The sequence below is a fragment of the Myotis lucifugus genome, unplaced genomic scaffold (assembly GCF_000147115.1).
Source record: "Myotis lucifugus unplaced genomic scaffold, Myoluc2.0 scaffold_13, whole genome shotgun sequence".
In the NCBI taxonomy this organism is placed as follows: Eukaryota; Metazoa; Chordata; class Mammalia; order Chiroptera; family Vespertilionidae; genus Myotis; species Myotis lucifugus.
The window spans coordinates 4,729,085-4,741,030 of record NW_005871061.1 but is presented as its reverse complement, the minus strand read 5'-3'; the positions used below and the strand labels follow the sequence as shown (position 1 = coordinate 4,741,030).

The 11,946-nt window shown below is 36.0% G+C and overlaps 1 protein-coding gene across 3 annotated transcripts in view; it reads left to right on the top strand.

Moving 5' to 3' along the window:
• Positions 1–11,946, top strand: part of DIAPH2 (diaphanous related formin 2) — a 906,095-nt gene that overhangs the window by 578,380 nt on the left and 315,769 nt on the right. For all 3 annotated transcript variants that reach the window (XM_023750473.1, XM_023750472.1, XM_014452154.2), the window contains one exon: positions 5,602–5,726. In XM_023750473.1, coding sequence (XP_023606241.1) covers positions 5,602–5,726 — 125 coding nt within the window. The remainder of the gene's footprint in view (positions 1–5,601; positions 5,727–11,946) is intronic.

Below are 11,946 nucleotides of genomic sequence, written 5' to 3'. Positions count from 1 at the left end.
TTTACACGGCAGCACCCACTTGGTGCCGTTTAGGCCGGGCCAATATGGCTGCGCTGTTTAGCAATGTATCAAAAAAACAAAGAGAAAAAGGATAAATCCCCGGCTCGGGTCACATGCCAGGCTGGCACGCTTCAATGGGTCCTTCAGAGGGGGATGTGCTGGAGGCAACCTATCAATGTTCCCCCTCACCATGATGGTTTATATCTCTCCTCCCCTTCCTCTCTCTGAAATCAATATATATATATATATATATATATATATATATATATATATATATATTTAGAATAATGTCTAGCACAAAGTAAGCACTCAGTAAATGTTAGTTAATACGTAAGAGCCTATGTAATAACTAACCCTACCCTCAGAGAACTAGTTGAAAGAACTGAGTGTAGCCTGGGAAGATTAAGATGATGCTAATGACTACTTTCCTGTAAAATAGGGAGTAGACTTAATCAGTGTGGCTGCAAGGCAAAATGAGGTCTAATCTGATGGGTAAGAAAAATTCAATAGGGTGATATTGATTATAAGTGAACAATTTTTTTTTAGTTATAGCAACTGTCAATATTTTCATTATATAATTTTAGGATAGAGTGAATCCCCTGTTGATCTAGTTTCTGTACCAGCTTAGGTTCACTGGGCACCCCTTCTGTGCCATTTCACCTCTAAGTCTGGGCCACTTTTCTTACTCCCCAGCCAGAGCCAGAAGTTAACACCCCTTGAAAGAGACTTTCACCAATGAGAGAATAGGAAGTGGGGAGGAGCCAGCAGGTGCACTTCTCACCCCCTCTAACCAGCTCTTCCAAGTTATAGTTGTTTCACTTTTCTTATTTGGAGACCAGAACTGACTGCATGGTTATTGTGTCCCAATGCAAAATGAAAATGAATGCAGGACCCTGTTTAATATATTATTGAGAATTTAAAAATGGTAACAACAAAGTATTAAACCAAGTACAGAGCCCTTGTTAGGATGGGGGTGGGGGGTGGGGGCTTTGCCACTGCACAGGTCACATGCCCATTAGTTTGGCCTTGAGGGAGACAACCTGGGATACTAAGCAACCAGCTGTGTTTTTTCTAAAGCTGTGGTCAGTTCAGTAACTTACCCTCTTGTTTTCTTCCCCTTTCCATCAGGCATGTTTCCCTCAGATTGCAACCCACTCTCACCCCCAATAAGGTCTTAATGTTATGGGAGAAATGCGTGGATTGTCTTTCTCCATTGCTAGTGGGAATGGGGTTCTTGGGCTGTTACTGGAATAAGCATTTCCAGAGGCCCCCACAGGAGGATGAAATGAGGTAGAGAGCTTTATTTTCATGGAATTACATCTCTCAGTTTCTAGAATCCCCTTTCCCTTAATCCAGTCCTGGAAGAAGTGCAACTGGAGATTCAACAGAGCTAGAAGCAGAGCCAGTGTCCAAAGTTGCTGTTGCATGGTGGAGCGGCGTCCGGTGCAGCATTAGGCTAATGGCAGTCCATCAGCCCATTGTGTGGGGTCCACATGGCTGTGGGCCATGTGGGCAAATGTCAGGAGCATGAGACCCCAGCAAGCCAGGAGTCAAGTGTGAGCAAGAGGCAAGAAAACAAACTCCTTTGTTTAGGAGCTTAAGTATCTCAAATTTTCCTGTACTTGCAGTGGCCACACCTACTCTGGCCAATGTCCTGTTCCTACCTGTGACTGACAGACAAGTGCCTTCCCTATTGTCACTCAGACCTTACTGGGCCTGTCTATTCTCCCCTGTCCAGTCCCCTCCCCCAGGATCTGCAGGGAACGGGCCTGGGGAATGTTAAACTGCAGCTTCCTGGCAAAGCTGCACAAGTCATGCCTATGCAATTTGGCCTTCCCTTTGCACCTTTCCAGTTAATTAATAACTAGGTTAGTTACAAAGGTATCATTAACATGCAAGCTGTGTCTTGGACGCTTTTCTAGGAGCTTGGTGTGCGAACTAAAACAAATTAATACTTTTTCTCCAACCTTCTAAATTCTTCTGGCTGGGTTAATAATCAAATTAACAGAGACAGATTAACAGGAGAAAATCAAATGTTTAAGACATGAGCCTGGGGAATTCACAGAGGCATGAAAATTCAAGGACAGTGAGGCAACATTGGATATATAAGGCATTTTGTACAAAGGAGAGGGGCTGGGGGTCTTAGATTTCAGAAGTGAGAATGGGAGATTTACAGGTAGTTGAGGATGAGCAGAACATACATGGCAGGAACATTCTTTCAAGGCAACCCAGAAGCAGGGAGACACAGGGCTACGTAGTTAACAGGTCCCTGTATGAAGTCCTCTTGTTTTTATTTTGTTTTGTTTTAGAGAGAGGAAGGGAGGAGGAGAGAAAGAGAGAGAGAAACATCCATGTGAGAGAGAAACATTAATCTGTTGTCTCTCATATGTACCCCGACCAACTAGGGATTGAACCCACAACCTGGTATGTGCCCTGACCAGGAATCAAACCTTAAGCCCTTTGGTGTATAGAATGACGCTCAACCAAATGAGCCATACTGGCCAGGACGGAAGCCCTCTTGTGTACCGTACTTAATCCAAATTGAGCTAAAGCAACATCCTAAAGCAGATTTTACTGTCTGAATCTCTTGGGCAGGAAAAAGGGGAGGGTGAAAGGTTATTTCTGAGTGTTGTTTCTTAATAAACAGTTTAAAATTGGTGTCCCAAAAAGGCAGCTTCTGGGTGGTAAAACTAGTTCCCTTCAATAGACTATGACAACATGTAACCTGAGTTTTTAGAAAACTGGAGAGGCTGGTCCAAATGCCCTTTAATGTCATTTCTACCTCTAAGATACCAAAATTCCACCAATTTAAGGATATACATTTTCTATAATGGTATTGCTGGCTTAATGCAGCCACAGATATGCATGTGGTGGGCTGAAATCCTTGTATTATTACAGCACCAGTATTTTATTCTTTTTTTCAACATAATATTAATAATTCATTAGAGGGAAAGAATAGCACAGCCTAATAAAGAAAGGTATTTCTTATCTCTCTTTCTTGTATCAGTTTCTCACTTTCATTTGTCTAAGCATCTCCTGCAACCCTGCCTCCTCTACATAGCATTAGACAGATGTCAACTTTCTGCTTCCTTTCCATACTCACATCATAGTTGGTAGGGTAACTTTCAGTCATTGTGACTGTATCTAACCCCTGTGTGCACATTCAGTTGCAGAAATGGGCATAAATTTAAATCTGCACCAAAACGTGTTGAAATATGCATATTCATTCAACAAACATTTGTGGAGGACCGTGTATTAAATAAGTACTGAGGGAAAAGCAAAAAATTAGATATGGATCTTACCATTAAGTAGCTTCAGGTTTTCTAGCAGAGGCTGTGCTTATGTAACGAAACAGTAATTCCCATTCAAAGCAGAAGGTAACATGTGGAAGATCACTTAAACAAACAAAAATGCCTATAGATGCTGGAGTATGTGGAGTAGAGCTCTGGAGGGATTTATAGAGGACTAAGGATTTGACATATGAAATTAAGGAAGACAGGTGTCTGGAAAGTAGTGTTTTATTCAGAATTTAACTTTAAGGTGAAAAGTAATTTCTCTGGATTAAAAATACTGTCTCATTATTTGGGATATCTAGACTTTTGTGTGCATAGCAATGTGCTCAGACTGTTTCTGTATGGAACAATCAAAAGATGGATCCTCCTCCTCCTCCTCCCCATTTTACTGCTAGGTTACTATTGCTTTTAGTAGGAGGATTACTATTGTGACCTCAGCCTGGCTTTGGGCACATTTTGCTTATAGCAGAAAGTTATCATGAGTTTATTTCACCCATGCAATGTAAACGGCAAACAATTTGTCAATTTTATATCTTCAGTTTTTCAATAAAGCAAATGGGTTGGGAGAAACCTTTTGAGTGATTAGCAAGAATTAAGCAACAACAATTTTTAAAAAGTAAAGAAAAATAATTCAGTTTTTTAAAAAATTTTAAAAATATATTTTTATTGATTTCAGAGAGGAAGGGAGAGGGAGAGAGAGATAGAAACATCAATGATGAGAGAGAATCATTGATCGACTGCCTCCTGCACCCCCCGACTGGGGATTGAGCCTGCAACCCGGGCATGTGCCCTTGACCTGAATCAAACCAGGGTACCCTTCAGTCCATAGGCCAACGCTGTATCCACTGAGCCAAACCAGATAGGGCAAAATAATTCAGTTTTAAAGTCAGAGAGAATGATTTCCTCCACAGAAAACTTATCCTTTAAATACAGCAAGCAATAATGGCTAAGCCATTAGCGAATTTTTGGCAAGACAAAACTCTTTTAGACTTCTTCAATAAAGAATAATTTTCAAGCTTTATGGATCTAAACAAATGGAAATAACTTGGACAGAGCTCTTTGAACTGACAGATTAATAAGAAAAAAATTGTCTTTAGTATTGGTGCTTGATTTTTCAGTCTCTTGAACTTCCCTGTAAATTAAGTTAATTTCTTCTAATTGAGTCATAAAGGTATGCAGTCAGTGTGAGGATTTTGTATCAGGAGAGTTTGGCCAAAATTTGCCAGGGGGTTGATTTTTGTTGGTATCATTGAATTTTTCATTGTAATTTCAATATACTTCAGAGTGAGCTGAAATTTACCTAAAAATAATTTTAATATTATTCTATTTGTCTTTCATAGTTCTTTAATGAAAAGAACAGTGTTTCAGAGGTCTGAGTTTAAGAACCATTTTCACAGGCTACTTACCAAATTCTTATACCTACCTTGTCTTTCCATTTAGAACCTTGCCAGATGCCATTGATATTGATAGAAACGTCTTTGTATATAATTGATCATCATGCAATAATAGAGTATCTATAAAATAACATTAGTTTAAAGAAAAGTCCCTCTGTGAAAAGAAGGTATCAGAGAGATCTGGAAAGTGTATTTTGGAACAGTTTTAATACAATACTTAAAATTATTGGTTGTCAACGAGGAGAGAGAAAATGTGCAAAGAATGTTAGGGGTAATTAACGCAACTGATGATAGAGTTTGAAGGCTTGCTGAAGATTTGTGGGTATGTATGCACATATGTGTTTGCTGGGTTTTGCTCTAAATTCTCCTTATGTATCAACAGTTATTTTTCACATCTCTGTGGGTATGAAAAAATAATTTTTCACATTCTCTATGAGAATGGAACTTTTACCATAGATGTTGGTTTGTAGAAACTAGGCTTTTCCAACCAAAGAAAAATAGTTGATCCTTTTGTATAATTTAACTTTAAATCATTTATATAGCCAAGACACATTAATAAAATAAGATCTCTTTGAACCTTAGTTTCTCTTTAATCTACAAATTAGATTTTAAAGAATGAAATATTAGGAATTCCACCAATAAATTTAAATAGAAATAGATTCATTTGAACCAATGACTGAATAAAATGGTGACATTCTCATATTAAACCTGATGATTTGGTATATTATATTACACATTTTCTCTTATTTCATGGAGAGTGGAATTTTTATGAGCAGTATTTCAGAAAAATGTGAGTTGACTTCATGAAACTCTTTTCCATATTAAAAAAATACTTTAACTAATATTGTTTTCTTTTAATCTTTTTCTGGAATACCTGGCCAAATATTCTAAAGACTTTGCATATTTTTCTTCAGTTTCAGCTCAAATTCTCAAGAGCAACCTTGCAGCAATGGAACAACAGATTGTTAATCTGGAACGTGACATCAAGAAATTCCCGCAAACAGAAGATCAACATGATAAATTCGTGGAAAAGATGACTATATCCTTTATTTAAGTATTTTGTTAGTGTGTGTGTGTGTGTGTGTGTGTGTGTGTGTGTGTGTCAGTGTCTATCAGTCTGTCTGTATATTTACTATTTGGTTCGTTCTAAACTTAGTCTTATTCACACTGTCTGGATGAATTTGTGTATAGGCTGTTTTTATATTAGCAGCATAAATTTTAGTTCAGGATATTTTGAGCCAGGTAGAGTAGCCAAGGGAACAATTATATAAGAAAACAGTGCCATTTCTCAAAGAAGAATTTCATTTGAAGGCCCACAACATATGCAAGGTAAGTCTTATGAGGCTTGATTAGACCTAAAACAAAACAAAGAATCTCCTTATGTAACCATTTGCTTAAAGGAAACGATCAACGGAGAAAATGTGTTTGGTCAGACCATTTTTTGTTTCTTTGTTATGTGTGCAGGATTTTTCAAGGGCAACCAGAGGATGACTAATATCAGTAGACTAAAAGGATTGTGAAGGGTCAAATGGATACATGGATAGATGAATAGATGAATTGATCAGTAGATTATATATTTAAATAAATTGTAGTAGCTATCCGTGTAATTTTAAGCTTTCCTGATAAGTGGTTTTCAACTTCCATTTTACATATGTTATACTCATATAAATTACAGAAATATATGAACGGAGAACTTGAGAAATAGCATTTAGCTTGAATTGTTGAATGTTAAATCTGGTGTCTAAAGATAAACTACATTAGAACTGTTTGTCTTCCTATTTTGGTTTTCAAAAGTTAAAGCCATATCCTCCTCCTCTGGGTTTAAGTAAATATCTTGAACTGCAGATTGATTCACTATTTTATATCTCGAGAGGGAATAAATACTGTAAATTCTTTATCTGATAATAAGTAAATTCCTTCAACAACTATATGGCAGTTACCTTGTTTCAAGGTTAAATCTCTTGCCTTTCCTTCTCTGATAAGCATTCTTTCCTGCCCAATGTGTAAGTTACGGTACTGAACATGAATTACTTGAGAATGGCCATCAGATTTACATGAAAAACAATTTTTTTCATTCTCAGTTTTTTGGTTTGTGGATTAATACCGTGTTTTGTGTGGTCCTTTAGTGATGCTGAGTACATTCATAAATAGGAATATTGTAAACATGTTTGTGATCAAAAACAACCTTGGATTATATAACTGCCCACATTGCAATACTTAATGTGCAGATTTAATTGTATTGCTGATTGGATTATTTCTTCAATATGTTAATATTGTCCTGTGGCTGAATACACTACCTACATTTTTCAACTTTTGAGTTTGGTTCTTGCATCATATATTTCAATTTAATTCCTGATCCCCCTGTTTTCAACATTTTCTTCCACAGTTGGCTTGTGGCCACATAACAGCTTGCACCATTGAGGAGTCTTTGTTGCTCGTTTAGAAAAAGAAAAGTAATTTCAAACCCTCATGAACTTGGCCTGGACTCTTTATTTTATTTCTCTCTTTATGCAGATAATTAAGCACTTTAAAATGAAAATCCAGAGCCTTCTGTATCTCTGTGTTACAGATGAATAGTTATTCTTCATTTAGGGGGCACTAGAGTGTGACTATTTGTCTACAAGGGGATTGAAAACTATATTAAAATGTATGGGACTGTAACTTTGCATATCATATTTAAAAATAACAAATAAAATATACAGCAATTTATTATAGAGAAAACGTTAGAATATTGAGTTGAGGTGGTTAAAAACTCCAAATTAATGAATTACAATGATAGAACTATTACTCAAATAATTTGTTCTTCCCTTGGAAGACTATGGTCTATCATTGAAACTTTTGAACTTCTAGAAAATGACAAACAAAATGCATAATCATCATATGTATATCTGTTGTATAAATTCTGCTGCATACTTAATATTTTCTACTGTTCTGGCAGATTCAAAAGAGGATATTTTATGGTGGGATATTTGACTCTGTTTTAAAATTAGAACCATGATTCTAGTTCAAGTAAAGGATACGTTGTACTGAATGATCTTTCCATTGTTTCTATCCACTGCCAATAAATTGTGTGGCTTCAGGTCATTGGCCCTTTAAATTGAAAAACTACAAGCACAAGTATGGGAGTAGCTTCCTTTGAAAGTAACCTTACCTACTTAAACAGTAATCTCTTTATAAGCACTGTGAGTTCAAAAACTGAATAACACTGCCACGCCTGTGGGCTTTTAGAAAAGCTATAGTTAGCAGCAATGGCATGAGGGCCAGAGAACATATAGATTGAATATACAAATTGAATCTTCACCAAATCTCCAGATAGGGCTAAGTCCCATAGCCTGCTATGTTTACCCTTACTCTTTCAATAATATTGATCAAACACTTATAGTGTGCTAGGCATTGCCAGGCCATGAAAATACAACATTGCACATTATAGGAAACTTGACCTCTAGCTGTTGACAGTCTTACATGTCCACACTTCTCTGTCTTGCTGTCCTCAGGGCTGAGATCATGTCTGGTGTGTTAATATCTGTGTGCCCCTCATACTGTGCAGCACGTAGTAATATGTAGACACTAAGTAAGTATGTGTTGAATCACAGAGTATTATAGCTAGAGACCATGGAGATCATCTTGTCCAAACTCTTACTTTTACAAGGGATATTGTTAAATAGAAGTTGTTTGTGCTTATAGTTATACATTTTTTCTTCATATAAATCTCAGGAACTTAAGTAACATTGAGTCACTTTTTTAGAGCATGCATGTAAATTGTAATCAGTTTTAGAAGGGATAATCTCACCTTTACAAAGTAAATGTCAAAAAATTGAACAAAAATTACAAAAGAATGAAACCTCTCCTGAATGGAGCAACCCAACCTATTTCCTGCCTCCAGAAGAATAACCAGTGGCTTTAGAAGGAAGCTCATCAGCTCTGTCTCCCTTGCTCTACCCAAAGTTGGTTGCTTGTTCCTAATGTGGGGGAAGAAGAAATTGTACTTTACCCCTCTAGGTTCCCCCAGCTGGTCTAATAAATAAATTGACATGAGATAGATTAACAAGAGAAAAATAACCAAATTTAATTTTATATGTACATATGGGAACCCTACGTATGTGAGAGATTTAGAGACCGAAAGAGTAATGAAGCATATATGGCATCTTGAGCCAAGGAATGAGGAACATGCCTTTCCAGAGCTTCAGAGGGGAGGAATGCCATTCATAGAATGATAATAAGAACAGGTGTTTAGTAATTAGAAGTTTGCTGCCTGGCTGGTATGGTTCAGAGGTTGGTGTCCACCTATGAACCAGATTCCTGGTAAGGACACATGCCCTAGTTATGGGCTTGATCCCCAGTGGGAGGGGGCATGCAGGAGGCAGCTGATCCAGGATTATCTCTCATCATTGATGTTTTTTATCTCTTTCTCCCTTCCTCTCTGAAATCAATTAAAATACATACTTTAAAAAAGAAGTCTTATGTATGTCATAACAACTTATCTCTGGTGATTATTCTTATTGCACACCCCCAATTTAAATTTTTTAAGGGAGAAGGCAAAGTTTCCCTTGAGCCACAGGGTCTCGATTGCCTTTAGCTTAAAATAATCCACATGCCAAAGTGGTACATCTTGCGGAGGCCTGTTCTGAGCCTCTTAATGACTAATATATATATATATATATATATATATATATATATATATATATATATATATATATATATATAGTAAAATAAGCAAAACTAATTGTATAAGACTACAAAACATGAAGAAATGGGGAAAATTCTCTTATACCTCATTATAGGATCAAGGGGGATGGTCTATCATGAATATAATAGCCCTATATATTGAAATGCTAATTGTTCAAACATCTTGATAAAATTTGTGAGGAAATTATTGATGTTTCTCTAATTTTTTTAAAGTCAAAATGCTTAGTATTCATGCTGATATGCTCATCATAATAGTATTGGAAGTTTTAGCTCTACTGCTTGTATGGTGGATTGAAATAGAATCTATATTCTTTTTAGTAAGTTATAAAAATGATAATATTCACTCTCATTTATTGAATATTTATACTGTATATCACACATTGCCTAATTTTATATACTTGAGTTTTAAAAAATATTTCTGTTTATTATTTTCCATGTCTGATAATAAAATTGACCACAGTTGTTTCTGAGTCATTGTTGTGAGCTCAAGTTGGGTCAGTATAATTTCAACAACTCAGTTATTTGCCATAGTCCCTTTGTTTTTCATTCACTAATTTCTAGGGTTATCTCATTTTATTTTATTTTTTTAAATAAACTTTTTAAAAATATATTTTTAATTGATTTCAGAGAGGAAGGAAGAGGAGAAAGAGATAGAAACATCAAAGATGAGAATCATCCATCAGCTGTCTCCTGTATGCCCCCTACTGGTGATCGAGCCTGAAACCTGGGCATGTGCCCTGACCGGGAATCAAACCATGATCTAGTTTATAGGTCAATGCTCAACCACTGGGCCACACCGGCCAGGCTCTTTTTATTTAAGTTACCAGGAATTAAGTAGTGTGTGCTAGTGTTTAGCACAGATGGCAAATATTGGTAGGGTGAGGTTCAGAATCACATCTAGTTTCAGTTTTAAAAAATAACCCATGCTTAAGAGACCTGAGAGGGAGCACTGTGAATGGACTATTTGCCTTGACAGTATATGTGGATTTCAATTTTTACAGGTTTTGTCTTCTTGAGAGGTTTTCTTTTCTTCTAAATCAAAGCATAACTTTTACTTATTGCTCTTTCCTCTTTCTGACTGGAGAGGCCATTGTTAAAGGAGAGCTTCTTGGACTTCTAAATATTTGTCCTGATCTATTCTTCACATCCTCTACTGTCGAAAAAGCACATTAAACACAATGTTGACCTTACTGCTTATATCCTGTTGACAAATTTCTTACCACATTTACTCACACAGATTTTGTCAATGGCAGGGCTGTCTATTGCACCAATCAGCTTAGCTTTTTGATTGACTGCTGGCTAAATCATTTCACCAACTGGAGGACAGGGAGTGACTGAGCAGCAGGGGCACCATTAACACATTGACAAGAAGAGCTGACAGAACTCTAATGACATTAACACCCTGTCAACTAATATCAACACCTGGGATTTACTCATAGTAGGAGGGAGAGTCATTTGAAGTGGTTAAAAATCTACTTACTGAGTAAGCACATTGTCCTTACCAGATAATTCAAAACAGATCAGGGGGTCTGCCCTGCACTGTAATTATGTTAATTTCCCCACTATTATTTATTAAGAGAATAATTTCTAAAAAGATGAAAAAATTCACATATTATTCAACCAGAGTAACATTAATCACCTTTGAGAGTATGGCAGTAATAGATTTTAGTGAAATGATGAGCCATACTTTGTAATGTAAATGCCATATAAAATTGACCCAAAAAAAAGAAGCCTGAAGAACAAAGCCTTCTTTTATATGAAAATAGTAAGTCAGGTTATTTTCTAGTTCTTTAAGAAAAATGGAGAGCTGTAGACTACATTGGAAGGAAGTTCACTGGCCCTGACTCTTGAGTTTTCTTACCATCAATTACCTGCTCATGTCAAATAAAAAAATTGGGAAGTTCAAAGCAAAACTTTTGTAAATGAGACTGCTCATGGAGAGAGGGTTCAGGATTTAAAAAAACAAATCAAAAAACTTAAAAAAGTACATGGTCAGTAATGGAGATAATGCATACATTGAAAAGCAAAATGTTCTAGAAAACCACATGGATAAAATAGTGCTCTTTTAAAAATGATTCTTCACATTCTTTAAAATATACACTCTTCATAATGGTATTAGGAGAATTTTTAGTTCAATTACTTGTGCACTGATTTGAAATAGAAGGTATAATCAATTATAATAATAATATAAAAGTAAAAATGATAATAAAATAGTATTAATAACAACTGTTTAGTGAATGTCATGTGCCAGTCACACTGCTAGGAATATATATGTCTATATATATATATATACATATATATAGCCTCTTTTCCTATCTCCCTAAATTGGATAACTTTTTCTTTTTGAATGGCTTGTAAGTTAATTATATATATTATACACACTATACACACACACATACAGGGTTGGACAAAAGTAAGTTTATAGTTGTAAGTACATGAAATGCAGAGTTTATTCGTGTATTATTATTTATTAGTTATTGTATTATTTTCCATATGAAAAGCTGTAAACCTACTTTTGACCCATCCAGTATCCAGTATATAAATGTATGTGTGTGTGTGTGTGTGTGTGTGTA